The 23,002-nt window shown below is 44.2% G+C and overlaps 11 protein-coding genes across 11 annotated transcripts; 6 read left to right on the forward strand and 5 right to left on the reverse strand.

Annotated features, from left to right (window-relative positions):
• Positions 1-246: 246 nt before the first annotated feature.
• Positions 247-1,665, forward strand: BYT42DRAFT_493248 (glucosamine-6-phosphate isomerase 1; the record flags this gene model as incomplete). The annotated part of the gene is made up of 6 exons (XM_051564202.1): positions 247-295; positions 357-543; positions 648-820; positions 921-1,083; positions 1,181-1,358; positions 1,426-1,665. 6 exons carry the CDS (start codon positions 247-249, stop codon positions 1,663-1,665), a joined length of 990 nt encoding a protein of 329 aa, XP_051425586.1.
• A 144-nt stretch (positions 1,666-1,809) lies between these two features.
• On the reverse strand, positions 1,810-3,320 carry BYT42DRAFT_278516 (transcription factor subunit Med10 of mediator complex-domain-containing protein). The gene is made up of 4 exons (XM_051562829.1): positions 2,737-3,320; positions 2,594-2,674; positions 2,423-2,525; positions 1,810-2,351 (listed from the first exon to the last, which is right to left on the reverse strand). The coding sequence occupies exons 1-4, from the start codon at positions 2,958-2,960 to the stop codon at positions 2,247-2,249; spliced, it is 513 nt and encodes a 170-aa protein (XP_051425587.1). The 5' UTR covers positions 2,961-3,320; the 3' UTR covers positions 1,810-2,246.
• Positions 3,321-3,644: 324 nt separating this feature from the next.
• Positions 3,645-4,584, forward strand: BYT42DRAFT_564002 (uncharacterized protein). Its single transcript, XM_051567675.1, has 3 exons — positions 3,645-3,774; positions 3,860-3,921; positions 3,995-4,584. The coding sequence occupies exons 1-3, from the start codon at positions 3,683-3,685 to the stop codon at positions 4,399-4,401; spliced, it is 561 nt and encodes a 186-aa protein (XP_051425588.1). The 5' UTR covers positions 3,645-3,682; the 3' UTR covers positions 4,402-4,584.
• Positions 4,579-5,348, forward strand: BYT42DRAFT_564006 (uncharacterized protein). The gene has a single exon (XM_051567676.1). It carries the CDS (start codon positions 4,668-4,670, stop codon positions 5,256-5,258), a length of 591 nt encoding a protein of 196 aa, XP_051425589.1. The 5' UTR covers positions 4,579-4,667; the 3' UTR covers positions 5,259-5,348.
• Positions 5,349-5,521: 173 nt separating this feature from the next.
• On the reverse strand, positions 5,522-6,684 carry BYT42DRAFT_493738 (UbiE/COQ5 methyltransferase; the record flags this gene model as incomplete). Its single annotated transcript, XM_051564244.1, has 5 exons — positions 5,522-5,741; positions 5,817-6,021; positions 6,095-6,232; positions 6,287-6,436; positions 6,504-6,684. 5 exons carry the CDS (start codon positions 6,682-6,684, stop codon positions 5,522-5,524), a joined length of 894 nt encoding a protein of 297 aa, XP_051425590.1.
• A 131-nt stretch (positions 6,685-6,815) lies between these two features.
• Positions 6,816-8,857, forward strand: BYT42DRAFT_564009 (uncharacterized protein). Its single transcript, XM_051567677.1, has 10 exons — positions 6,816-7,197; positions 7,267-7,339; positions 7,422-7,525; positions 7,598-7,684; positions 7,753-7,887; positions 7,956-8,042; positions 8,118-8,181; positions 8,248-8,376; positions 8,441-8,668; positions 8,725-8,857. Exons 1-10 carry the CDS (start codon positions 6,856-6,858, stop codon positions 8,826-8,828), a joined length of 1,353 nt encoding a protein of 450 aa, XP_051425591.1. The 5' UTR covers positions 6,816-6,855; the 3' UTR covers positions 8,829-8,857.
• Positions 8,858-10,599, reverse strand: BYT42DRAFT_564011 (uncharacterized protein). The gene is made up of 2 exons (XM_051567678.1): positions 10,511-10,599; positions 8,858-10,440 (listed from the first exon to the last, which is right to left on the reverse strand). Exon 2 carries the CDS (start codon positions 10,165-10,167, stop codon positions 8,971-8,973), a length of 1,197 nt encoding a protein of 398 aa, XP_051425592.1. The 5' UTR covers positions 10,168-10,440; positions 10,511-10,599; the 3' UTR covers positions 8,858-8,970.
• Positions 10,600-10,984: 385 nt separating this feature from the next.
• BYT42DRAFT_564012 (uncharacterized protein) lies at positions 10,985-12,622 on the reverse strand. The gene has a single exon (XM_051567679.1). The coding sequence runs from the start codon at positions 12,389-12,391 to the stop codon at positions 11,060-11,062; it is 1,332 nt and encodes a 443-aa protein (XP_051425593.1). The 5' UTR covers positions 12,392-12,622; the 3' UTR covers positions 10,985-11,059.
• Positions 12,623-13,377: 755 nt separating this feature from the next.
• Positions 13,378-14,778, reverse strand: BYT42DRAFT_564017 (uncharacterized protein). Its single transcript, XM_051567680.1, has 5 exons — positions 14,401-14,778; positions 14,273-14,326; positions 13,799-14,202; positions 13,611-13,707; positions 13,378-13,541 (listed from the first exon to the last, which is right to left on the reverse strand). Exons 1-5 carry the CDS (start codon positions 14,449-14,451, stop codon positions 13,413-13,415), a joined length of 735 nt encoding a protein of 244 aa, XP_051425594.1. The 5' UTR covers positions 14,452-14,778; the 3' UTR covers positions 13,378-13,412.
• Positions 14,779-15,515: 737 nt separating this feature from the next.
• BYT42DRAFT_564019 (uncharacterized protein) lies at positions 15,516-18,086 on the forward strand. The gene is made up of 8 exons (XM_051567681.1): positions 15,516-15,704; positions 15,929-16,162; positions 16,273-16,503; positions 16,600-16,902; positions 16,980-17,126; positions 17,204-17,318; positions 17,387-17,467; positions 17,535-18,086. Exons 2-8 carry the CDS (start codon positions 15,933-15,935, stop codon positions 17,592-17,594), a joined length of 1,167 nt encoding a protein of 388 aa, XP_051425595.1. The 5' UTR covers positions 15,516-15,704; positions 15,929-15,932; the 3' UTR covers positions 17,595-18,086.
• A 1,581-nt stretch (positions 18,087-19,667) lies between these two features.
• On the forward strand, positions 19,668-22,668 carry BYT42DRAFT_564029 (uncharacterized protein). The gene is made up of 2 exons (XM_051567682.1): positions 19,668-20,180; positions 20,283-22,668. Exons 1-2 carry the CDS (start codon positions 19,847-19,849, stop codon positions 22,295-22,297), a joined length of 2,349 nt encoding a protein of 782 aa, XP_051425596.1. The 5' UTR covers positions 19,668-19,846; the 3' UTR covers positions 22,298-22,668.
• The last annotated feature ends 334 nt before the right edge of the window (positions 22,669-23,002 follow it).

Consider the following 23,002-nt stretch of genomic DNA (forward strand, 5'->3'; position numbering starts at 1 on the left):
TTTTTTTTATATTGTGCAAATAAAAAGGACATACAATTGACTGAAAGAGCAATGGGGTTACATATGCCACCGAACATTGTCACGAAACACCGTGACGTGCGGCGATTCAACTTCCGCCATTGTAGGTTTGCAGGGTCTTCCTTTTTTTTTTTTTCGTTCGGTCTTTCTTTTCCTTCATTTGTTCGACAGCCTTTGCTTTTTCGATTTCTTCTTTTTCTTCTTTTCCTTTTATAATAACAACATAGCATGCGTCTGATTGTGCGGCAGGATTATGAGGAAGTCTCTGCTTATGCAGGTACATTTTTCGTTGGCTACATATATAACGCGACACCGTGTGACTGAAGCCGTTGTTGCAGCCTATTATGTAAAAGAGCGTATCAACCAATTTCAGCCTACCAAGCAGCGACCGTTTGTCCTGGGTCTCCCCACCGGTTCATCGCCCATTGGTGTCTACCATAAACTGGTCGAATTTTATAATGCAGGCGAAGTTAGTTTTGAACACGTCGTCACCTTTAACATGGACGAATACGTCGGTTTACCAAGGTAAAGCAGTTTATCTTTATTCTTTTCTGCCATCGATTTCTGGACCCTTCTCAACGACCTTTGTTGGAATTGTCATTTCTCACTATGGACTCATTTCTTTTCAGGGATCATCCACAATCGTATCGTGCATTCATGTGGAAGCATCTCTTCCAGCATGTCAACATCAAAAAGGAAAACGTACACATTTTAGACGGCAATGCTGAGAATTTGGACGAAGAGTGTCGCAAATTTGAAGCTGAAATAGCCAAGTCAGGTGGTATTGAGCTATTTCTTGGAGGTAGGCATCGTACAACAATACTGCTTTTTTGGACCCGCTCCATTTTTCATGCCTGTAAGAAAACCCGTGAAATTATTAACGCATGATTGGAAAAAAAAAGGAATTGGGCCGGATGGTCACATCGCATTCAATGAACCTGGATCCTCATTGACTTCGCGTACACGCGTAAAAACATTGGCTTACGAAACCATCATCGCCAATGCTCGATTTTTTGGAGGCGATGTCACACGAGTACCCAAACTGGCGCTGACGGTTGGCGTAGCGTAAGTGATTTGTTGTTGTTGTTGTTGTGGGGTTTGGCCCCCCCCTGATTCGTTGGGTTATATAAGCATGGTTAATGATGGCGGTTTTTTTTCTTAGAACGGTGATGGATGCTCGGGAAGTGGTGTTAGTCATTACCGGTGCACACAAGAGTCTGGCACTCGCAAAATGCATTGAAGAAGGCGTCAACCACATGTGGACTGTATCAGCGATACAGATGCACCCTAAAGGATTAATTGTATGTGATGAAGATGCGACATTAGAACTCCATGTCAAGGTAAAACGAACCTGAAAAAAAAATCATGGCTGACTTTTTTCTAATGATGTTATTTCATGTAATTTAGACGGTGAAATACTTTAAATCCATTGAACACGTTCATCACTCTATTATTGGACCTCACAATTTAGGTTTACAAGGCAATTTATTAAGGAACATGGTGGATACAAATCAGGCGGCCAAACGTCGTCGACGACTCATGTTACAAAGTCTGTTAAACAACGACGATGATGAGGATAAAGATGATCAACAAATAAGTTCATCAGAATCATCCGATGAAGGCCCTAATAAGCGTCGGAGAAGCTGAGAATAAATGCATGGCCCTATCTTTTTGGATCCTGGTTTGTCTGTTGAAATGAATAAAAGAGAAAGCTCTTGTGAATATTGCAACCATCGGTCCCTTCCCACAAGTTTTATACGATGACAGTTTAGTGCAACGACAGTTGAAAAGAAGTATGATTTGTATCAAGAGATGGTTGTTTTCTTATTTATAAAGGCCTGTGTGCTACGTTTTATTGACGTGAGAAATCCTCCACTCCTTAGGCTGCCATCCAGATATCCCTGAAGGTACAGATCGAGATAATCTAGGCGTTACGAGTCATTGCACATCATAATCCATAACGAGGCTTCCTTTTGGTGCTTAGAATTGTCACATAGAGAATCGATCAAATAGCAGATATCTTCCATAATCAGCCTTCCATTTGGGTGATTTCTCATATTTGATCAAAGGCGTCGGTTGCGATAAATAGAAAACGCTGTACCAAGTGTAGCGTGTGTGTATATATATATATATATATAAAAAGGTAGATATGCTGATGTTGAGGAGGAGTCAATCATGGAGGGTGGGCGCAATGAAAAGGAAATACAAGGGGAAAAAAAGACAATGGCTTAGGAGCTGCTGTTCTCGGAGGAAGTGTTGGCGAAAAGATCGGTGTTATCGTACAAATCCGGGAACGATTTGGCGAATTCAGTCGACAGCATTGACTTGAAGTCCTATATAGCGAGAACAAATAAGCCACACGTTCATTCCTGTGTATAACACAGATTTGGTGGGATCCACGTACACTGATGGCTTGGATTTTCCCGTTGGTGAATTGATTTTCTGTGGCGGCTCTTTCCACAAATGCTTGGGTAAAGATGTCCGGGTTTCTGCCCGTCTCCACATAGCTTTGATAATTCACGTAAATGAAAAAGATTCCAACGATGACTTTTTTGAGCCTAATTCTCCAACTCACTTTATCACTTCTTCTGGAATGTAAGCATCAATATCGTTTTTCAGTTCGTCAATCTTTTTGTAGTGATCAATCACCGTGTTCCTAGGCATTCCCATGAGAAACACAAGCAGCTAAAAAGTACGACCACGAAACGCAAGGCTTACACTTTGTTCCATACGAGCTTATTGCCATCCGGTTGGAAATCATAGACGATCACGCTCAATTCAAAAAGCACTTGCAATAGTTCGTTCAGCTGGTCGCCCAGTGCCTGACGTGCATTCGTCGTGGTCGCCGCATTGGGTTTGAGCTCTGAAGAAGGTTGTGAAAATTGAGTCGGTGAAGCACTAGAAGGCGTACTCGAGGAAGAGCGAGATTCAGGCTGTTGCATGCTTTCAATCGAACTAATACCACCTATCCACTTCAATGGCTCCTGGCAACCTCGCCTATCTTTTTCCGATCAAAAAAACCTCAAAAAAACCAAATTAATACACCGTGTCCAATCAAATGGTTGTTACGTCATCAATAGCACTTGCTTGAAGATTTAGGCACCTCATGTTCAATGGTTGTTGTGTCGCTGTGGCATGGATGGTGTCCTCATATTTAAGTAGATCTCAATGACGATAAAGAGCGTGCGTACTGAAATACATTAACAAGCATGCTCTTTTTTCATCAATATAGAACCACACCAAAAAAGGACGTTATTCTCCCCTTTGACAGGCAAAAAGAATAATATTTGTTATTAACTTTATTCGCTGTCCTAATTCAAAAACGCTGTTGTTGGGAAATAAAAGAACAGGCATGGGATCGTCGTTGGAACCATTACATCGTTGAAAACGAAAGAACGCTTTCGTTACTTTCAGCTGTATATGCCATTGAGGATGACTACCGTAAATTAAGAAATCATTCAAATGATAATGTCTAAGACGCTTTGTTGTTGATTTGATATCGCTGGATCATAACATAAAGTGGGTTGGAAAGTTCACTGTCGTAGCTCCTGATTGGCCAAATGAGAAGAATCTCCGTCCCACGAACAAAACAGGCTCAAGAAACCTCACGCCCAAATTTGTCAGACCCGCCCACTGTGCAGCAATCTCGGCAACTTTAAAAAAAATGTCTGTCAGTGTTGCGCGACGCGAAAGGAAATACAACGGTTTAGACAACGACCGACTTCAAAGAGCCATTTCCCAACCTGTGCAAGCTTGGTAGGAAGCACTTTTTTTTTTTTTTTTTTTTTTTTTTGCTTACGCAAACCTGACGACGTGAGAGCTTACCTCGTTTCATTGCTAGGGAAAAGAAATGGGCTTCGCATTCCCAAGGCAACAGTATACACACTTTTAAATGGGTGAAATGTAGTTATATAACATGTTTTTTTCCTTATGTTCATTGGAATCTAATAACGGGATCTTTTTTATTGGACATTAGCGACTCGACCTATTGTTTTTGAAGATGAAGAGGACGAGGGACCTGAACCTGTCAGCGATGCGGTCCCTGCTGAACCAAAAGTCGTCAACGAGACCCACGACGTGATGCAGCCCAAAGATTCGCAGGCATCCAACAATCCTACTGAGGATTCGATCCCGGCACCAATGACGACGAAAACGCCAACAATTGAACAAGTGACTGAATTGGAGGTGGCAGAAAAGCGAGATCAGTCTGATCTCAACGATGCTGCCCAGCACCCTAGTCTGGCGCCTCATGTTCTTGCTGACGACACCGAGAGTATGCAGCCTGCCGAGGCCATGGTATCGGAAGAGCCCCTGGCAACAATGGCCGGTCCTACCGGAGCGACGGCGGTGTCTTCCGCCGAAGAGAATTCCGTGCAAGCATAAATAATGTTTTCCCAAAACCTGCTTTCATCTTGTCTATTTCCATCCTCATCATGGTTCCTAACAAGTGACAGACTTGCCGCAACAATGCGCACTAGAAAAATATTTGTTCTTTGTTTTCCAACCATTCCTCTATTATATAATGATCACCTTTTTTACATAAAAGCATGGCCTCCTAATGTGAGCTCTTTTTTTTTCTTCTTCCTTTTCGTCCTTCTTCTGTCCCTCGTCTTCATATTTTCGATCTTTTATAGAATTGCAGTGGTAACATGTCGTCCGAAGAGCATCCAGTCGAAGAACAGCATCTAGAAAACTGGGCGGAAACCGCGACACTCAGAGCCCACGATGCAGGCGATAAACTAAACCACAAACTGCAAACGTTTTCAGACGACACTAGCCACACCTATTATTCTGTAAAGAATCAAATGATGCGCTTGTGGGATTTGTTTCAACGCATCTGGCAACAGTACTCAAGTTTCCGCATTGGTGGCTACCTCTTTGTCGCTCTCATTAGTGTTCCCCTGTTGGTTTTCCTTACATTTGCCGGTGGGTCCTTGGTGACATTGACGATGATTGCGGGTACGTTTGCCACCACGATTCAACTGGGGGTCCTTGCCATGTGCGGCGCGGTTCTACTGCCGGTTGTTGGTGCGGCTCTGTTGGCCAGTTTCTTGGCATCGTCATCCTACTTTGGGGCCACCACTATGGTTCGACTTAGTACTCCCATCGGCTACAAGGTGGTCCAATTTGTGCCCGGTCTGAGACGTCGAGCTTCTCAGGACATGAATGCTATCCGTACAGGAGTACAAAAGGCCGAAGACCAGAAGCATCCAGATGGTGCCATGAACGGTCACGACTGATTTCGTGCTTATCCCTGTTCAGATTAAACATTTCCTAAAAAAATAAAAATCAATTGGAACAAAAGCACATTGCGACGTGCTTGTATCAACACAACCAAAAGCTATACAAACGAGTTGACTGTAAAATAATGTATTTTTCAATCATCTATACAAAATGAATCGTCGATCTATGTTCCGTTATGTATACAGTATCATGAACTTGTTTTGTTTTTTGCTTGGACATCGGCCAGATAAATCAATGGATGAGTTTGTGAAATAAATCGCTAGATTTTATATCCGCTGTGAATGGCGGCAACGCCAAATGTGAGGTTTTCGTAACCGCTTCCAACTGTACTAAAACCGGCGTCCCGAATGATCTTTGCAAATTCTTCTTGAGAGTAGAACTTGCGGATACTCTCCACCAGATATTGATACGAAGCACGGTCATTAGCAATGATTTGTCCCATCACAGGAATCACCTCGAAAGAGAATGCATCATAGACTCTATTCAACCAAACGGGTGAGTTGCTCTCAACCAGAGAGACATGTATCTATATAACTGTAATACTATTGCCTTACTTGCTAATCACTGGATTGTCGACTTTGCTGAATTCAAGACACATGAATCGTCCTCCCGGTTTCAGCACACGATAAGCTTCCTTGACTACTCTGTCGACGTGGGTGCAATTGCGAATACCAAATGCAATGGTGTAGATATCAACCGAGGAGGAGGGCACATCTTTAAGATCCTCTGCATTTTGAACCAAAAAGCTCGCTTGATTGGCTTCCAAGAAAAATTGTTTTAGCTTTTGGATGGAGGAAAAAAAAACAATTGTAATCAAGGTATAGAGACTCACTGTTGGCATAAGGAGTTGTCTGGAACCGCTTTTTGCCTTCTTCAAGCATGTGTGCGTTAATATCGACCATCTGCACCTGAGCCGTTGAATCTCCGTGATAATGTTGGCAATAATCCAAGAATCGTAAAGCGATATCACCTACGAAAACTGCTCAGCATATGTACGTTATTCCCTTTAAGCAGGTCACCTTACCAGTGCCTCCTGCAACATCCAGTAATTTGGTCCCTGGGCCTGGTGCCATGGACCGGATAAAGTGATCTTTCCATAAGCGATGAATGCCCATGCTCATCGCGTCGTTCATGACGTCGTATTTACTAGCTACATTGGCAAACACTTCATGCACTACATGAATAATAACTCTTGTCAGTTAACGAATGTCGCTGCTTGAGTGTGCCTGATGTGTGTGTACCTAACGATTCCTTTTCCTTTTCAGGGACATCGCGGAAACCAAAGTGGGTTTTGCCGTTGGGGTCAGTCGAGGTTTGTTGGGCACGACGTAAAGAAGTGCTAAAGCAAGCTTTGGAAGCCAACGAAGTGAGGGTGGGTTGGCGACGGAGCGCACGACAGACAGTGACAAAGGGTCGCGACATTTTGACAGGCAAGTGGCACGAGCCGTTTTTTCAAGGGTGGATATTCTACAATGGGAGGGGGCGGGATTGAAGAGTCAGGTGACTGTTCAAAAAGAGAAGAATAAAAAAGCAGGAAACCCGAGTGTTCTCCGCTCTGGCCACACAACGCGATTCCGTTTTGTTCCCCAACTCATGGTGTTTCGTTACAGTGATCTGTACAGCCATACAGCTTACCAATGCAAAATATCTCCCGATTGCACGTATTTAGCCAACGCCGTCGATAAACGGCTCGTCATACGCAGACACTCACATGATCTCGCCATCGTACACATCTTTCACTGTATGCGGACCATTGATCTCGTGGTCTGGTCTCCCGATTCACGTTACGTTCTGAATGCCCACTATGCTTCGGGGACTATTGAAGTGTGGGAGGTCGGAGGCACGCCATGGCACAGCACCATTCAGGAAACAGCCAGTAAAATTACCAGTATACGATGGAGTACCGATTCAAAAACGGTCATTAGTGCTTGTGACGTGAGTACATTTGTGGTGACCCGCTCCGACGAAAAAAGCGCTCAATAACGATATGTATCCGTATTATAGTTGCGAATGGTGTTTTGGAATCTGGCGGATCAAAGGATTGAATACATTCGATATCCCAAATTTGCGGACAAAGGTAACGATCTCTTATTGCATGAAAATCGTCTACGACGTCCGACGTCCCACTTTATTGCGATACTTATGCGAGTTTTATAAAGGGTGTGAACCAAGCCCCGATGGAAAATATTTAGCCATTGTGGAGATGAAGCATGGAAAGGATCACATCAGTATCTATAATGGATCGACTTTGGTATTACTGACGGTAAAAAATCTCGCGTGGACATGCAATTATTTTTTGTCGCCGCTGACGGTTCCGCTCATATAACCTCCACAGCAATTTGCCACAGATACAGTCGACATGGAAAATCTGCAATGGTCACCGGATAGTCGCTATATCGCAGTATGGGATGACTGCTTGTATGTATGTTTCTCTTCGTTCCTGTACGCTCGCCCGCCCTCACGCGCCTAACTGTCATTGTTGTGGTATAGTATCAATTGCTGATTTACCGACCGGATGGTTATCTCGTCGCATCCTACCAAGCATATGAATACGGATTGGGCATCAAATCTGTGACCTGGAGTCACAACAGTCAATTACTTGCTATAGGTAGCTATGATCAAAAGGTGAGTTTTTGCAAATCACACAGGCACGAAGCACGTTGGAAGGAAAAAATAACTCGTTATTTTCTCAGATTCGCATTCTGAGCACATCCAGTTGGGATGTATGTGGTATATTGTCCCATCCGTCCGTCCAGCGACCGACGAACAAAGCTTATCCCGTAAGTTATCATTCAATTTTCCTTTGCAAGATGAGGGTGAGGGATGGGCATTCATTTTTATATCTCTTTTTACAGATTATTTATGAAGAAAGCATCAACTTGTCCACAACCACCCCCTCCGCCATACCCGCCATTGAATGTAAGGAAAATGAGTTCTGTGTGCAACATGAGGACGTTCATGCAACTAACCACGTCCACTTTTTAGACCGACAAATCATACGACGACCTTTTAATATCCCTATATTACGCCCTGAATATAATATCCATCATCCAAAAACAGGCATCGGTCTGTGCCAATTTAGTGCCGACGGGAACATGATATGTGCCCGAAATGGTAAAGAGGGAATGAGGTGCCAACATTAAGTGTGTGTTACTGAGCGAAAACTTTATCTGAGTAGATGCCATGCCAACCACCCTTTGGTTATGGTCTACAAAGGACATGCAATGCTGTGCCATCATCATACAACAAAAACCGATTCGTCAAGCCCTGTGGAACCCACGCCGGTTTCTGCTGGCCATGATCTGTGGCGACGAGCATATCTACATCATCCAACACCAGCATCAGGAAAACGCATCTCATCACGCCATTGGAAATATTCGTATTCTTCCCTTGGCGGTACCTACCAGTAAGTCTTTTGGAAATTACATGATAAAAGGGAATCATCTGAATCAAATCCTGCAGGTCAATTCAATATTCGAAAAATTCAATGGACCCCAGAGGGGGAATCGTTGTTACTGTTGGACAATAACTTGTACTGCTTAGCATCGCTCAAGGTGCCAGTGTAAATAAACCAAATCGCAGTCATGCCAAACATGCTTCTTTCTTGTTCTGTCTCTTTCTTTCTTTTTTGTTTTTATAGTGAGTAGCAATGAGATAGGGTATATTATAATGATAATGACGGATAGATGCTTTAAACACTGCAATGATTTACTGCGCCTGCGCTGGTGAAGGAGTCGATTGAACTGGTACGCCACGACAGACAGGACAAGAATTATGACCTTCGACAAGCCATCGATCGACGCATTCCATGTGGAAAACGTGGCGACACTTTAGTACGCGGACGGCCTGTTTGGGAGCAAATTGATCGAGACACACGAGACACTGTTCGTTATACTTTTGCGAACTGTCATCGGACCAAAGAATGACTGGGAGCGTAGCATCAATGGCGGCCTGCGTCGTGGTAGGCGGTCTGGCCGGTCCGAGAACGTTGGATAACCACAGCAGTTCCTCGTACGTCGGGTTATCATGCAGAGGCCAAGGCGGATGGGCCTGTTGTCCACTCACCACGTAGATGAGCCATTGATTGGTGTTGGTAGGAGCCTGGATGGATTCTCGTGTGGATGCGGCGGAGTGGGTCGACCGTGGCGGCTGTTGACTGGAGTATGTGGACAGTGGCATCGACTGCAAGGTGGCAAGGGAAGACGAAGTGGATACGGTAGATCGCGGTCGTCGAAGAGAAGGGGCGGTAGGTGGATCGTACGTGGAGGATCGATAACCAACGATGAAAATCGGCAACATTCGATGCGCAGGGTTGGCCTCGTCTTGCTGTGATGGTAAAGATGGAGCGGTCGTAGAAGAAGGCGGGGTCTGAGAGTTGGGGGATCGCATAGGTAGCTGAACGTAACGGAAAAAAGATTGACGGTCCGAGTCATTGGATTGAGGCAGGGCGTTTAATACAGCTGCAGAGATGATCTCGGACAACATGTGAGACATATCGGATGCATTGGATACCGCAGAGACAATCGAGGCGGCCGAACTTGAAACATTGGTACCACCTGCTGCTGCACCTCTTCCGGGACTGTGAAGACCTTGCATTCCGGGTACGGGTGTTCCTGTATCGGAACTGAGGTAGCGAGTTTGACCGTGGGCGGATCCTAGAGGACCGGTCGCTGCCACGGCTGCGGTGGTGGCGGCGACGGTGGCCCGTCGCACAGAAGAAGTCACGGAAGCTGAACTAGGCACAGGACGTTGATCTCGTGCAAAACGACGAGTGGTAGGATGAGCATGCAACCGTTGTGACAATCGTCGTAAAAAACCACCTGATCGCTGAGACACCATGGACGAGGAGTGGAGAGTTCGAGTTGACGCATTGTCATGACGAGTGGAGGATGGTGTTTGACCCATGATGAATAGACAAAAGGTGGCCAAGCGATGAACAGTAAAAAGTAAATCAAAATAGGAAGAAAAGTGCAAGCAAGTTAGAAAAAAAAAGGTGGGCTAATATAAAGAAATAGATGATTGCCTCTGGAAGCACTCAGGAAAACAGGGCACAAGAAAAAATGAGACAGGCTGGCAATAATGACCCAGACATGCGTGTGACTTGCGGAGTTCATGCAAGGTGCCAATAGCCTTATTTTTTTTTTTGCAATATTCGAATGGTCAAAAAGGATTGTGCTGGTATGTTTATATTTATACAAAAAATCTCTCCCTCAATTTTCTGCAGTAATTGACTCATCTACTACACTAGTAGCGTGTCATTTGGTTTTTATATCAATTGCCTTGAGAAACGCAATAGGAGCATCATTTATGTTATATTCATTACGGGAGATGAACTGGTTTAATGGTCTGTCATTGGCTGCTCCTCGTCGCAGCCCCAAATTATCTTGTGTTGTCCATCTGGAGAAAAAAAAATACCCCAGATCTCCTGTTTACCTCAACCTGACTCCAGCCGTCGTGTCACAGGTCTTGAACGAATGATGATCAACAATCTGATACTTAATTTAATACACCTAACCCATGCTGTCGGATAATGTGCTCTCTGACCTTTCTGACCTTTCAAGTTGACTGATGACAGATCAAACGATCATTGAAAATGTGTCAAAGTTTGTTTCATGGCATTTTAGCATGTCCTTTGCTAGTTACCGCAATAAAATTCAGTCATGATCTCCCAATCCGTTAAAATTGAGTCCTTTCACTGCCAGATATGCTTATCCATTTAAAGTACTATCATTAACATTGTTATTTATTTTTTTGGACAAGACAAAAGTAAAGAACGGATATGATTATAAGGGGGTTTTTAGTTGACGGCGATTTCTTCTGTCTGGCACGCGGTGCCTTCGGGGGCAAGACTAGCTTCGCCTTCTTCTTCAATATATTCACTTTCGGGGAAATCGACGACTTCGGACTGATCGTTACCGTTCCGTAATTCCATGCACGCATTTTCCCAGCGTAATTTTTCTTCCCACAATTCTCGCAGTCTCTTGTAAGCCATACCACTCAGGGTTTCAAAATGATCGAAGGTTTCTTCTAGTGCCGCCTGTAACCGTTGACGGCGCAGTCGTTCCTCTTCCAGCTGCCGTTGTAATGATTGGATGGAAGCGTGATCTGAAGACACAGGTTGTTGGCATTTTTTACATTGTTTGTTTTTGCCGGGTTCGTTGACGGAGGGCGTGGATTCCACAAGAGGCATGGTTTGCACCTGGATGTGACGCGCTTTTCGACGAGCTGGGTGGGCGGAGACAATGGTGGGAGGATTCACACAGGATGCTTTTAATGCGCGTAAATGTTCATCGGCCAATTTGGCTGCGACGATATTGCTTGGAATTTCGGCTTGGGCAAACCGGTATCGTTGCAAACGACTCAAGAGGCCAGCCTCAATTGGATCTTTATCTGCGACGTGGGCTACGACCAAAGCGTACGCCTGTTTTTCGGTATCGCCTAGCTTATCGCGGTCCCCACTATTAAAGTCTTCCATGATCGACGCTGTATCGGTACCGTTGTAGGTGTGGATCACGGGGGCTGATGAGCCGGTGGCCGATCGTCGATTGCCACCACTGGCTTGCGTTGATAAGGTGGTTGTGGTATCATGACGTCCCAGCGGCCGAATCCTTGTACTCATTTGGCTCCGGATACTCATGGAGTGTCGGAGCGAACCACTGTATAAGCTGGAATCTCGGTTTTTGCTTGGTAGCATCGGGATTTGTTGGCTGCTCGGTGAAGTGACGAGTGAAGCTCCGGCGGGTGGAGACGATGTGGATGTCTGTACCTCCAGTTTAGGAACGATCTCGATATAGTTTCTTCGATGAATGGTGGATGTACTTTCAAGAAGGGTGGAGGATGATGAGAGAGTGGTTTGAAGAGGGGAGGATCGTGGGGAATTGGTCACTCGGCGCGGGATTCGCTTCAGAAAACTCAAGGTGGATTTCTCAGGAGGATGCCGTTGAAATTCTTCGGGACTCGTTGTATTCAAAAACTCGGCCAACGCTTGTGTGCCTGTCATGAGTTTACGGTTCTTCTTTGACTCGGAACCGAACAAACTCAAATCATCGAGATCATCGTCGTTATCGTTCTCATACAAATTGATTATCCGAGCATCCTTGGGTTCAAAAGCGTTTTTATGCAGCATCATCAAGCAATCCAACCAAGCAAACGAAACCGAGAAAGAGGTGAGAAAAAAAAAACGAGAGAGAGAGAGAGAAAGAAAAAAGAGATAGCAAAAACTCGAGAAGGAAAAAAAACAACAACCGGAAAATGATTACACACCCCCGGTCGGGCAGTAATTAGGGGTAGTCAAAGCTGTTTGTTTCCTATTTTAAGGAGTGGGTCAATCAGTAAAAAAAAAAGCCAAAAGAGCAAAAAGGAACCGGGCATACGTGAACATGAAAAAGGTAGTGAGCCTGTCAACAAAAAGCAACCTGCAGGGCGACCCATCTGAGTAACCTTTCGGTGGTACCAAAAAAAAAAAAAAAACTTATACACACACACACACACTCTCTGTGCCCCTGAAAAAAGAAAAAGGTTTTGATTCGTATTCTTTTTTACACACAACTCTAATGGTCTGTTGCAGGACTCCAATCGACGATCCCTTGAACGTTCAAGCTGAGGAGAATTTCGTCCAATATGTCATTTGCCTTTGGAAAGAACTGGTCTCCTTTACTAAATGGAAACCGACGTGCTGTTTTCTTGTTCTCATATGGTAAAAAGCAAAAACAAAAGAAAAGGACATGAATGAAGGAAGGAAATTCTACTAATCTTTAGGTATCGGAGGGTTGACTGGCACTAGTAATATCAGATGAAGAGTGAGTCTTTGGGGGAGTGGGTGCATTGTCTCCACCACCCTCTTCCAGCCATTTAGCATATCGTTCCAGTCGTGCTTTCTCGGCTTCTTCATCCTCTTCGGTTGTTTTGCTACTCGTCTTTTCATATCGCGTTTTGCCGTCGTAGATTTCAGCGCTGATTTGTTTACCAGCAAAGTATCGATTGTTCATCAACTATTCGATCCCATCATTTAGATCAGTCTCTCACGGTCATTTTTTGCATTGAAATGAAAAAAAAAAACAATAAAAACTTACAAGCACGCAAGCATTGGCACTCTCCTTTTCCATGAATCGGACCGAAATAATGCCACCTGGTGTTTTCTATCATTGCTGTTAGCATGCCATAACCGGGCAAACGATTGAGTTACATACATCATACAGGACAACGTTGGTCACTTCACCCAGTTTTTCACATTCCTCTCGTACGTCTTCTTTTAATTCAAGCATCAAAGCCGGATCCTCCTGACAAGGTCAAAAAATATCAACGTGAGCCTACATGATTTCCACTCATTTCCATCCAGTGATACTTGCATCCAATTCCTCGTGTGTGTACATGTTTTTGAGGATGACAATTTTTGCAAATTTTTCCGTCTTTTTTCCTTCTTCATTATCGACCCAATCAAGTTTCCTAATCCAGTTAACCTTGTCAGCCAACTAATAATCCCAATTGTGTCCATGTGCCGTATCACCACCAATCCAGGTTTTTTTTTTTCTCTTACCTCTGTAATTGATGTAGTTTCTTCTTGACTTTTGTCTTTGGAGCCGGTTTGCCATTGGTCTGACCGACGTTTTGTTTCTCCTTGAAAACGGCTTCTTGTACATTAATTTTAGTGGAAGGATCACCCAAGCGAAGCTCGGCATCGTCCAACAGTTCGATGGCCAGTGGGACCGATTCCTCCTTGAAGAAGGTAACGAGTGCATCGCCTTTGGGATGGCCTTCAGCATCCCGATAAATTTTGATCTTGGGTTCACCCGTCTCCAAATCCTCCATAATAACACCACACTTTGAAAATCGGTCCTTCATCTCCTCCACCGTTGTATCCATCGGTATATTCGACACATAAACAGAAGTAATGGGTTTCTTTGGAGGTTCGCGCTTTTGCTTCTTGCTGTCATTCTCATTCTGTCGGTCGCCAATGTTAAAAAACTCATATAAGCCAACTCATAACAGATTTACTGAGTATTGAACTTGCCTCGTTGAATGTGTAGACTCGTTTCTTCTTTTGGCGCGGAGCCACGGCAGGTTCCTAAGTTGGATCGACGGTTCAGTTGCTGGGTTTGCCTTTTATAAACGGGAAATCCAAGACGTAGCATGACTTACCGATTCGTCGACGCCTTCCACTGCATAAGCCAATTGTTGCTTTTTAATCATTTCTTCGCTAAACTACATTGTCGATTTGAGTGATGCGTGGAAAAAAGCGAGAAGGAGTGGCAACAATGCATAAATGAAAATAGTTACTGCTGGGAACCAGGCGCCGACGGATTCTTCGTATTCGTAGGTCATGCCGTCGTCGCCTACATAAGACCATTTGCCTGTGTCTTCATTGAGCTTCATACGAGGATCCGAAGAGAACTGTGCTTGTAATTCGGCATTGGATCCGGAATTATCCATGGCTGGCTTGTTTATTAAAACGTTGCAACTAGGTCCCACCCAAAAGAAACGACAATGTGGGTGATACCCAATTTTCCCCACTTCAGTCACTTTTTTTACGACTCCGCCTCGGCTTTTTTCGATCTTATAAAAGTGATCCCACTATGCAAAAAACAGTGGTTTTTCCTACAGTGGCACACACTTTCACTTTGTAACACCTTCTTTGCATACCTTGCATAAAATTGTTGACGCTGATTGGCATTACTTCATGATGATGGAATAGCTAAATCCCTTATCACCAAGGTGATAGAAATGATATTTATCTAGACGGGCATGATCCCTTTTTCCTTCGAGTGAATAACATGTGTTGCAAGTTCATTTTTGTAGACAACGCACTTGTTAAGCAGTTAATTATTGATCATTAGAATTGATTGCTATTACTTTACACATGGATGGACAAAACGCGAATGACATGATGATGTGCACGGCCAATAGGATTGATGGGACTTGCTGTGTGTGATGAATGGGGCTTTTTGTTATTCCAGCCCCCGTGACGAGTGGTGGATTTTGTTTCAGGTCCACACTCTTGGCTTCTACTTTACTGGCAAATCACACTGAACCGCGCGCGATACAAGATGGATAAGACTTGTCCGCTTTTCCACAGAGAAAAACGCCAGTCCAGTGCAAGGAGTTATGCAGGGGACAAAAACGAGAGAGAAAAAAAAAGCGGTGGTTTTCCGCGCTCACGATTACAAGAGGCATTAGGATGGGATGCTGATGGCTGCGGATTGGAAAGCAGTCACTGTCCCTGTGTTGAAATGCATTCGGGTTCATGCTGTGCCCTAGCCGGTTTTCCTTTCTTCTTCTTTTTTCTCTCTTTTTCTTCTTTCTTCCTTTGCCTGTCTATTTCACACGCTTGTTTAACGGGTGATTCATCTTTTTTATATATATATTGCCTCTCTTTCTCTTGATCCACTTGCCATCTTTGAATCTACGTCAGTTATAAAAATAAAAAAAAAGAGGGAGCAAGGAAGGTATATAGAGATTTTTTTCCCGTTGATTATTCCGTGATCATGCCTTCTCAGTCTAGCCGTTCTACTACTGTCTTGGTTTCTCCACTAGACTTTCCTTTTCGTCTTATTCGACTGTTCATTGATCTCATCATTGGTCATCGCCTTCACTTTTTATTATCGTGCTTATTTTTATTCCCTGTATTTATCTGTCTCACCGCATACAAACTCTTGTCTATATTTATCAGCCACATGGTGTACTATCACTCCTCTTCCAGTAACTCTTCCAATTCCCTCTCTTCCTCTAATTACCGTTCTTCCTCTTCTACTTCGCTCCCGTTGGAGGAAGACTCCGAAGACGATTATCCCGATCAAGAAGAGATGGATTACTGGCTCCAGCGTTGCTCCATCTGCTTCGAAGCCCGACTGGATTTATGCCTCGAATTATGCAGAGATCAATACTGTCTCGAATGCTTTCAACGGTATCTATCACTCTTTTTTTTTTATTCCAAATCCACTGCGGTCCCTTTGTATTTACCTATCTGTGTGATAACGAAAAAAAAAAAAAAAATCTGGCCCGCCGTCATTCTAGGTACATTTCGGAAGTGGTAAAGACATCATGGGGCCTCAGTGTGACTACGATCAGGTGCCCCGTTTGCCATGACAGCATTCCGCAACGAGAATGGAGCAAATTCGTCCCCAGAAGCATCGTCGAACAGTACAATAGATTTAATCAACCTTACCGCAGCTTTTCACGATGCTGTCCAAAATGTCAAACCGAACTCGTCCCTTGCAAACATAAAGACAAGATAACGCAAACCACGTAAGTTTCTCATATCCGAGTTTTTTTCTGGACCTCCAGTGCCGGGACCACGTGTCACTGAGTGTGTTGTTTTTATTATTGTTGTATTTCGGCTAGCCTGCAAATTCCTGCTTTGATCAGAGATTTTCTCACGTTGCAGGCCGGAAACGCTCATCATCCGCATTATCGTCAATTGTCTGCGGTGATGTCGACGTTTGAAAGGCAGGAATGGACTCCGACATCCATGATCGAGATTTATCAGCAAACCATCATGTCTCTCCAATATTTGGAAGGACTCACCAGTTCCAAACTGCGCCGTTCTCACACCATCTCTCAACACATCCTTTCGCTCGATATGAAACCCGATCTTTGGAGACAACTCCAGTTTCTGCACATTGGGTTTTTCCCAGTCATGGATTGGTAAGCCTTGGCTCACCAGAGTCGGTTGAAAAAAAAAAAAAAAAAAAAAAAAACCCCATTAATGCGATCCGTTTTAGTTCAGCGTGTCACACCAGCGTCTGTTTACAATGTGGAAATGAATCGCATTTCGGCGATACCTGTGAAGCATCGATGAAACGAATCATCCGAGAAAAGCGATATCCAAAAGATGTTATTGCGACCATGAAGTGGGAGTTAAAGCATAGGTAAAAAAAAAAAAAAGGTCATGATGATTGACGCATACAAGAGGCAACGATTTCTCATTGTCATATTCAAACATCAGCCAACGTTGTCCCAATTGTTCCATTATGATTAATCGGGATGAAGGTTGCAACAAGGTCGACTGCTCGTTATGCGGCTTTTGCTTCTGCTGGGCTTGTCGATCACCGTGGTCCGAGGTAAAATAACAGAAAGGCAATGTTGACGTCGATGCACGTAGGATTAAAATTTATGACATGATATGTAGAAGTGCGGTTTTTACCATTGTGCTGCCAAAGGATTGAACCCACCAGATTTGTATATGAACGACACCAAAATGCCAGAAAAGGTAAATTTCCCAAAAGAAAGAAAGCTTATTTCCCATCTGTGCTCACTATGGTCAAATTCTGTTGCAGACCGAATTAGGTGTACCCAATGTCTCAAAAATCGAAGAACGATTCACGCATATGGCTTGAACAACTAGTCCCATTCCTCATTCCTTCTATAGCAAACTTCATTATTATTACTACTACGACCATCTTTCGCTCACAATGTGTCTTTCCCATCATTTCCAAACCGCCATGAAACCATTTTACTGTTGACAGTCAATAAAAAGAAAAAACGAAAAATGAATAGGAATAGGAATACTATCGGTCAACTAATTTATTGCATTGATTTCTTTGCAAAACCGCGTGGTAGAATCAACCAAGTGGGAATGATTTTTACCGTTTTTTAGTGTCATCTGCGATGCGCATCCATTTTTATGCTTGTTTGGCCACCATGGGCTTTAGGTCCATATCCCAAAATCCCAATTCACTGCATGACATCAAAAATGCTTGGCTTGCCTCATGTGTGGCGGCAAAAGGTTGTACACATTTGCGAGTGGCATCCAATGAAAATTGAGTGTGGATACTGCTGAGATCGGCACTTTTCCTTTCTCAAGGTTAGGCCCAAAAAAGGATCCGACGGACTATTGAAGGTCCACCCAAGATAAAAAAAAAAAAAATCTCAGATAATGAGACTATTTCTGGATGCTTCTTTTTTCCGTTTCGCGTGCGGATGATGCAGTTATCAAGATGCTCAAGTCATACAAGCTAGATGATGGACTTGTTTTCGTGGGATTGCAACATGATATGATTCGCTGATATATTTAGTCGGCCCTCTTTGGGCATCACACAGGCACGTGCTCAATGAGAACATCGTTTTGCAAATCCGTCACCCATTTGATGTCCAGACCCGAACAAACAAAAAGGGGGAGGGGGAGGGTTGGATGGCGGAAAGAGTGGAGGAAATGACCAAAGACCAAAGTAATTACTGTCCTTTCACAGTGGCTCAACGCGTGCATCTTAAAATTATCAAATTAGATGGCTGTGACGGGCCTTTTTAAAAGTCTCGCGATCCATTTCTCATGCGTTGATCATCAGTCATCATATCGCATTATTAGGCATATAGGGTTGGCGCACAGAGAGAGAGAGTATATACAATATGCATAATAATGATGACCACCGCATTCACAACATATTTCCCGAATTATTGACAAGTACTATGTAATGTATGAGCGACGATCCATTTGCACACCACCTGCTGACAATGTTGTCTACTTCTACTATTGGCATAATTTGCTGCAACAAGTTCATGTGTTACTTTTATTTTAGACAACACCCCACAATAAAGCGCAATGGCTCTTATTCAGGTCACTGCATGTGCCTACTTCGTATCGCGTCCATGTCAGCTCGTTACTTTTTTGTAAATTGACGGATTCCCCAATTTTTTTTTTGCACAGAACAACGGTAAGGCTTGCCTTTTCATACCCGTGTGGCTGGTTCCGTAAATGGTATGATAAAATGTCTGCCATTTTGAGACACGATGGTGGTGGTACGTGTAACAATGTCGAAACTCGAGCCAAATTACAGAGAATCATCACCAAGAAAAAAATAAATAGAGGTGGACTTTTTTTTCGGTTCCAACCCGTAATGGTGGATGGCGCCAAGGGAGTGGACAATTGTCAAAAATGAATTGCATCAATTAATGGCTGTTATCAGCTTATATATCATCAAGGAGGAATTCGAACATCCAAACAAAGTGTCCAAGAGTGACTCTTATCCAAATTTTTTTTTCAGGACCGATCCATGGGAATCTGATATGAGTGACTATGGCAACGTGTCACTGGAGCGGTCTACGAAACACGAAAAAAAAATTTAGAGTTGTCAAGAAGGATTCTGTCTTTTTTATTTTACATTGACTGATGAACCGTAAGGGAAGGTCCTTTTTTGGTCAATGAGTTATCTTGTAGAGTATATTAATCACGTTGCATGTGGAGTGGTGGCGTAAGACGGAATCGGGTTAGCATGGCAAGTCAGTGCATGTTGTAGTACGAAAAATGTTAATAAGTCCAACTCACAGGATTTCCTGAATTTAAGCTCCTTTTCAAGAAAAAATAAGCATGAATAGATCCAATTGCCTGTGCTGTACTTGAAAGGGAAAGGTCCCACCGCTTATTTTTAGGATCGAGACTTGTCGGCTTTTAATAAACAAAAGTCTTTTTTTTTTCTTTACTGCGTTTGCTATCTCTCTCTCTTTTCTTCCTTTTTTTTTATATATTAATCCTTCTTTTTTTTTTCTTTGCGGAAAAAAGAACCCTTGACTTTCCTTTATAACGTTTTTATTTCTTCATTGTTGATCGCATCACCATTGTAGTGTTTTATATCTCTCTCCAATTCTCCATAAAATGGGCCCTCCCAACAGTGTAGACATGTACTACCCTTCGACGTCGTCTAGTTACCACCGTCGAGGTTCGGCCACTTCGCTCATGACCGCTTCCACTTCAACCGTCACGCTGAATCTTTCGCCCAACAAGCCATCATCACCATCCTCATTCCGTTCCTTTCCTCATTCCCGTCTTTCTCTCTCCAGTCACGGTCCCAGCTTATCAAAACATGACAGAAAATGGCGCTGGTGGCATTACCTTTCCGGAGTCATTTTTCTCCTTGCTCTTCTTCAACTCTTTGCTCTTACCACTGGGTTCACCCTTCTTAATAACCAAGCCTCCTCTATTCGAATAGGTAAATGGCCCAATGCCAAGGAAACAACAAATTTATCACTGGACCCAACGTGCATTTTTTTTTTGTCTAACCCCTTAATTATTTTCTCCGGCGGTAATATAGCTGTGCGTCAGTATCCTTCGATGCCGTATCGACATTTGAATTTGCAATCAATCATGTTGAGCAAAGCAACGACGGTGTATCATGTTACCAAGGAGTTTGGCATGGCAACTATGGGAGGCATGGGGTTGGTTGTCACGGCCCTGGCGGCCGCGCAACAGAAAAGTGGAGCGAATCAAGTGTCGGTGGTTATGCCTTTCTACTCTTTCCTCAAGAACAAGTACGAAATCGAACGATTCGTGGATTTGGTGATTCATATTCGCGATAACAAAGGAAACCCTGTTCCCGTGGAGTTTCGCGTGTCGAAAATGATATACCTCTTGAATCCTTCCCCCGCCCCCACCCCCGCCGCCCTTGGAACCAATGCATCGGCCGATCCGTCTCAGGTCCCGAGTACCCCTTTGCCGGCGCCGACTGAAATGATTCCGGTGTACCTGATTGGTCCAGGCAATCGGAAGCCATTTAGCCAAGCCTTCCGCGCTCGCAAACCACAGAACATTTACTCCTCGCCCAAAGGACTCCCCCAAGATTGGCGGGATCAGTTTTTCGCCAAAGCCGCCGCCGCTTTCTTAGCCTATCAAGCGACCGCCACCGATGAAGAATCACTTTTTGCCCCTCTTCGTCCTACCCCTAGCGTGGATATCGTTCACTTGCACGGCGCCACCAATGCTTACATTGCCAAATTACTCGCGGATGAACGTGCCCAAGAAATGCTCGGCGCCAAACCGCCCGCACTTGTATACACGATGCATGATTACCACGACGAACTGCAGTACGCCAACACCGTTGCCAACGTACGCAAATTCTTGGATCATGCAGATATGGACACGGTCGAGCCCCCGAGCGAGTACGTGTTGGGCCATCGGATGTTTATGTCGCGTCTTGGCATTGATTATGCCGATGCGGTGACGATCGTGTCACGTACGATGGCGGCGGCCATTGTGGAAGGACGACAGGATTTCTATTTGAAGGAACTCGTGATGGACAGCGTGCTTCGCAAGGCCGAACAAGCTCGATTCTACGGAATTAGTAACGGTCTGGATGTGGCGGTGTTGAATCCGTTTACATCACAGCGCCTTTTAGATCGCAAGTTCGCCTTTCCAGAATACGCACTTGACCTTATTCAGCAACCATCGGCGCTTTCCAACGTATCGATCGACTTGAGTCGAGCCGAATGGTCGCTTTCCCCGCTCGCCAACGACTATGTGACTACGGCCAAAGATCGCGCCAAGCGGTTCCTTGTACGTCGTGGGATTTTGTCCGAGGAGGATCTGAAACGACCCTTGGTACTCTTTATCGGCCGATTCCAGTCCGCGCATGAATTGGACTTGTTCGAAAAGGCCACGCAGCACTTTGTGACCCACGACATGCGATTCGTAATCATGACCCAGCCCAACAACTACCCCCTGGAACGCATTGAAGCCTTGGAAATGAATTACCCGGATCACGTCCGAGTCCTGTCGACCGCCAAAGAACAACGTCAATTCTCCATCTTTTGTCGAGCCGCCGCCGATATCGCGTTTGTGCCTTCGGAAACCGAGAGTTTTGGTTTGGTCGCAGCGGAAGGGTTGCTTTTTGGTTCGTCGGTACTATCGACCGGAGCCGGAGGACTGGGAGAATTTTTGACCGATCGACCGGCCATGGCCAACGATGACATGACCACGACTCAGCGCAATGTCTACATTCACCGTGACAAGATCAGTAAACAGACGACCATTACCAGCTACGAAAATTACAATGCATACCTGTTTGATGTAAGCAGTTTGGAGATGGCCATTCGCGATGCGGCGCTGGACTTTAAACGCAACAGTGAGAACAAAATGCTCAGAGAAGAATATGTACTGCGCATGATCCAGAGTGCCATGACCCTGGGCTGGGACCGCCATCAAGGTCCCGTGGATGAATATTGCCGCGTATATGAACTGGCTCTAATCGATCGCAAAATTCCTGAAATTAAAAAGCACGAAGTCGAAGAAGAAAGAGCCCTTCTTCAACGTTTGCTTCATCGTCAGGTCTAAGTTTAGCCTGCATTCATCCTTTTATTTTGTGTGTTCTTTTAGTTAGTCCTCTCCCATTGTATTATAGCCATTCGTCTCTCTTATTTATTGTTCCGCTGTATAACATCCATCTGTCTTATTTATGCATTCACGCTTACACTTTGTTGTTGCTTCTTTTTTTTTATTTTCACCTTTCATCCCTTTGTTTCCGCTTTCTGTTCACTGAAAAAAAAACATCATTTCACACGATTTTTGATTATAAAAATAAAATAAATACACTCAACCTAAACATAAAGAGTAAAAAAACACTAATCCTGTAACCTGTGAATTTTTTTTGTCTTCTTCTCTTGCCTTTGCAAGTATCGTGAAGCCCGCATTGCATACGATACTGTATGTACAAGCATGAATAATGTTGAGACACTGGAGTTTGTTGTGTGGTGGAACTGAGAGATGCGATCAACACCGTTGCACCGGTGTAACCTTACCAAAATAGATGACGCTATCTGTGCGAATAGGCTCATGTGATGCAGGTGTGAATGCAGTGATGCGGCAAAATACGAAAATGCAAGAGAAAATCCACCATAGGCAACAAAAAGCAGTATGACAGGATAAAAAGGTGTGGGACTATCTTGATTCTTTTTGATCTATTCCTCTCTCCCCCGCCACGCTTTCTTGTGGTCGTCACTATGGAATCCCTCCCTTTCGGACGTCAGGGTGAGCCCTTTT

The sequence above is a fragment of the Radiomyces spectabilis genome (assembly GCF_025331425.1).
Source record: "Radiomyces spectabilis strain NRRL 2753 chromosome Unknown BYT42scaffold_4, whole genome shotgun sequence".
NCBI lineage: Eukaryota > Fungi > Mucoromycota > Mucoromycetes > Mucorales > Radiomycetaceae > Radiomyces > Radiomyces spectabilis.

Excerpts from the sequence above, each read along its gene's own strand:
- BYT42DRAFT_564011 (XM_051567678.1), bottom strand. The coding sequence starts at position 10,167 with ATGGGTCAAACACCATCCTCCACTCGTCATGACAATGCGTCAACTCGA.
- BYT42DRAFT_564009 (XM_051567677.1), top strand. The coding sequence starts at position 6,856 with ATGGTGTTTCGTTACAGTGATCTGTACAGCCATACAGCTTACCAATGC. Across the intron at positions 7,198-7,266 it reads CGGTCATTAGTGCTTGTGAC|TTGCGAATGGTGTTTTGGAA; the intron begins GTGAGTACATTT and ends TCCGTATTATAG. Across the intron at positions 7,526-7,597 it reads CGACTTTGGTATTACTGACG|CAATTTGCCACAGATACAGT; the intron begins GTAAAAAATCTC and ends TAACCTCCACAG.
- BYT42DRAFT_278516 (XM_051562829.1), bottom strand. The coding sequence starts at position 2,960 with ATGCAACAGCCTGAATCTCGCTCTTCCTCGAGTACGCCTTCTAGTGCT. Across the intron at positions 2,675-2,736 it reads AAGCTCGTATGGAACAAAGT|GAACACGGTGATTGATCACT; the intron begins GTAAGCCTTGCG and ends GGGAATGCCTAG. Across the intron at positions 2,526-2,593 it reads ATTCCAGAAGAAGTGATAAA|CTATGTGGAGACGGGCAGAA; the intron begins GTGAGTTGGAGA and ends GAATTATCAAAG.
- BYT42DRAFT_564017 (XM_051567680.1), bottom strand. The coding sequence starts at position 14,451 with ATGATTAAAAAGCAACAATTGGCTTATGCAGTGGAAGGCGTCGACGAA. Across the intron at positions 14,327-14,400 it reads TGGAAGGCGTCGACGAATCG|GAACCTGCCGTGGCTCCGCG; the intron begins GTAAGTCATGCT and ends GATCCAACTTAG. Across the intron at positions 14,203-14,272 it reads GAGTCTACACATTCAACGAG|AATGAGAATGACAGCAAGAA; the intron begins GCAAGTTCAATA and ends GGCGACCGACAG.
- BYT42DRAFT_564012 (XM_051567679.1), bottom strand. The coding sequence starts at position 12,391 with ATGATGCTGCATAAAAACGCTTTTGAACCCAAGGATGCTCGGATAATC.
- BYT42DRAFT_564029 (XM_051567682.1), top strand. The coding sequence starts at position 19,847 with ATGGGCCCTCCCAACAGTGTAGACATGTACTACCCTTCGACGTCGTCT. Across the intron at positions 20,181-20,282 it reads AGCCTCCTCTATTCGAATAG|CTGTGCGTCAGTATCCTTCG; the intron begins GTAAATGGCCCA and ends GCGGTAATATAG.
- BYT42DRAFT_564019 (XM_051567681.1), top strand. The coding sequence starts at position 15,933 with ATGGTGTACTATCACTCCTCTTCCAGTAACTCTTCCAATTCCCTCTCT. Across the intron at positions 16,163-16,272 it reads TGTCTCGAATGCTTTCAACG|GTACATTTCGGAAGTGGTAA; the intron begins GTATCTATCACT and ends CCGTCATTCTAG. Across the intron at positions 17,319-17,386 it reads GTCGATCACCGTGGTCCGAG|AAGTGCGGTTTTTACCATTG; the intron begins GTAAAATAACAG and ends CATGATATGTAG.
- BYT42DRAFT_564006 (XM_051567676.1), top strand. The coding sequence starts at position 4,668 with ATGTCGTCCGAAGAGCATCCAGTCGAAGAACAGCATCTAGAAAACTGG.
- BYT42DRAFT_564002 (XM_051567675.1), top strand. The coding sequence starts at position 3,683 with ATGTCTGTCAGTGTTGCGCGACGCGAAAGGAAATACAACGGTTTAGAC. Across the intron at positions 3,775-3,859 it reads TCCCAACCTGTGCAAGCTTG|GGAAAAGAAATGGGCTTCGC; the intron begins GTAGGAAGCACT and ends TTTCATTGCTAG. Across the intron at positions 3,922-3,994 it reads CACTTTTAAATGGGTGAAAT|CGACTCGACCTATTGTTTTT; the intron begins GTAGTTATATAA and ends ATTGGACATTAG.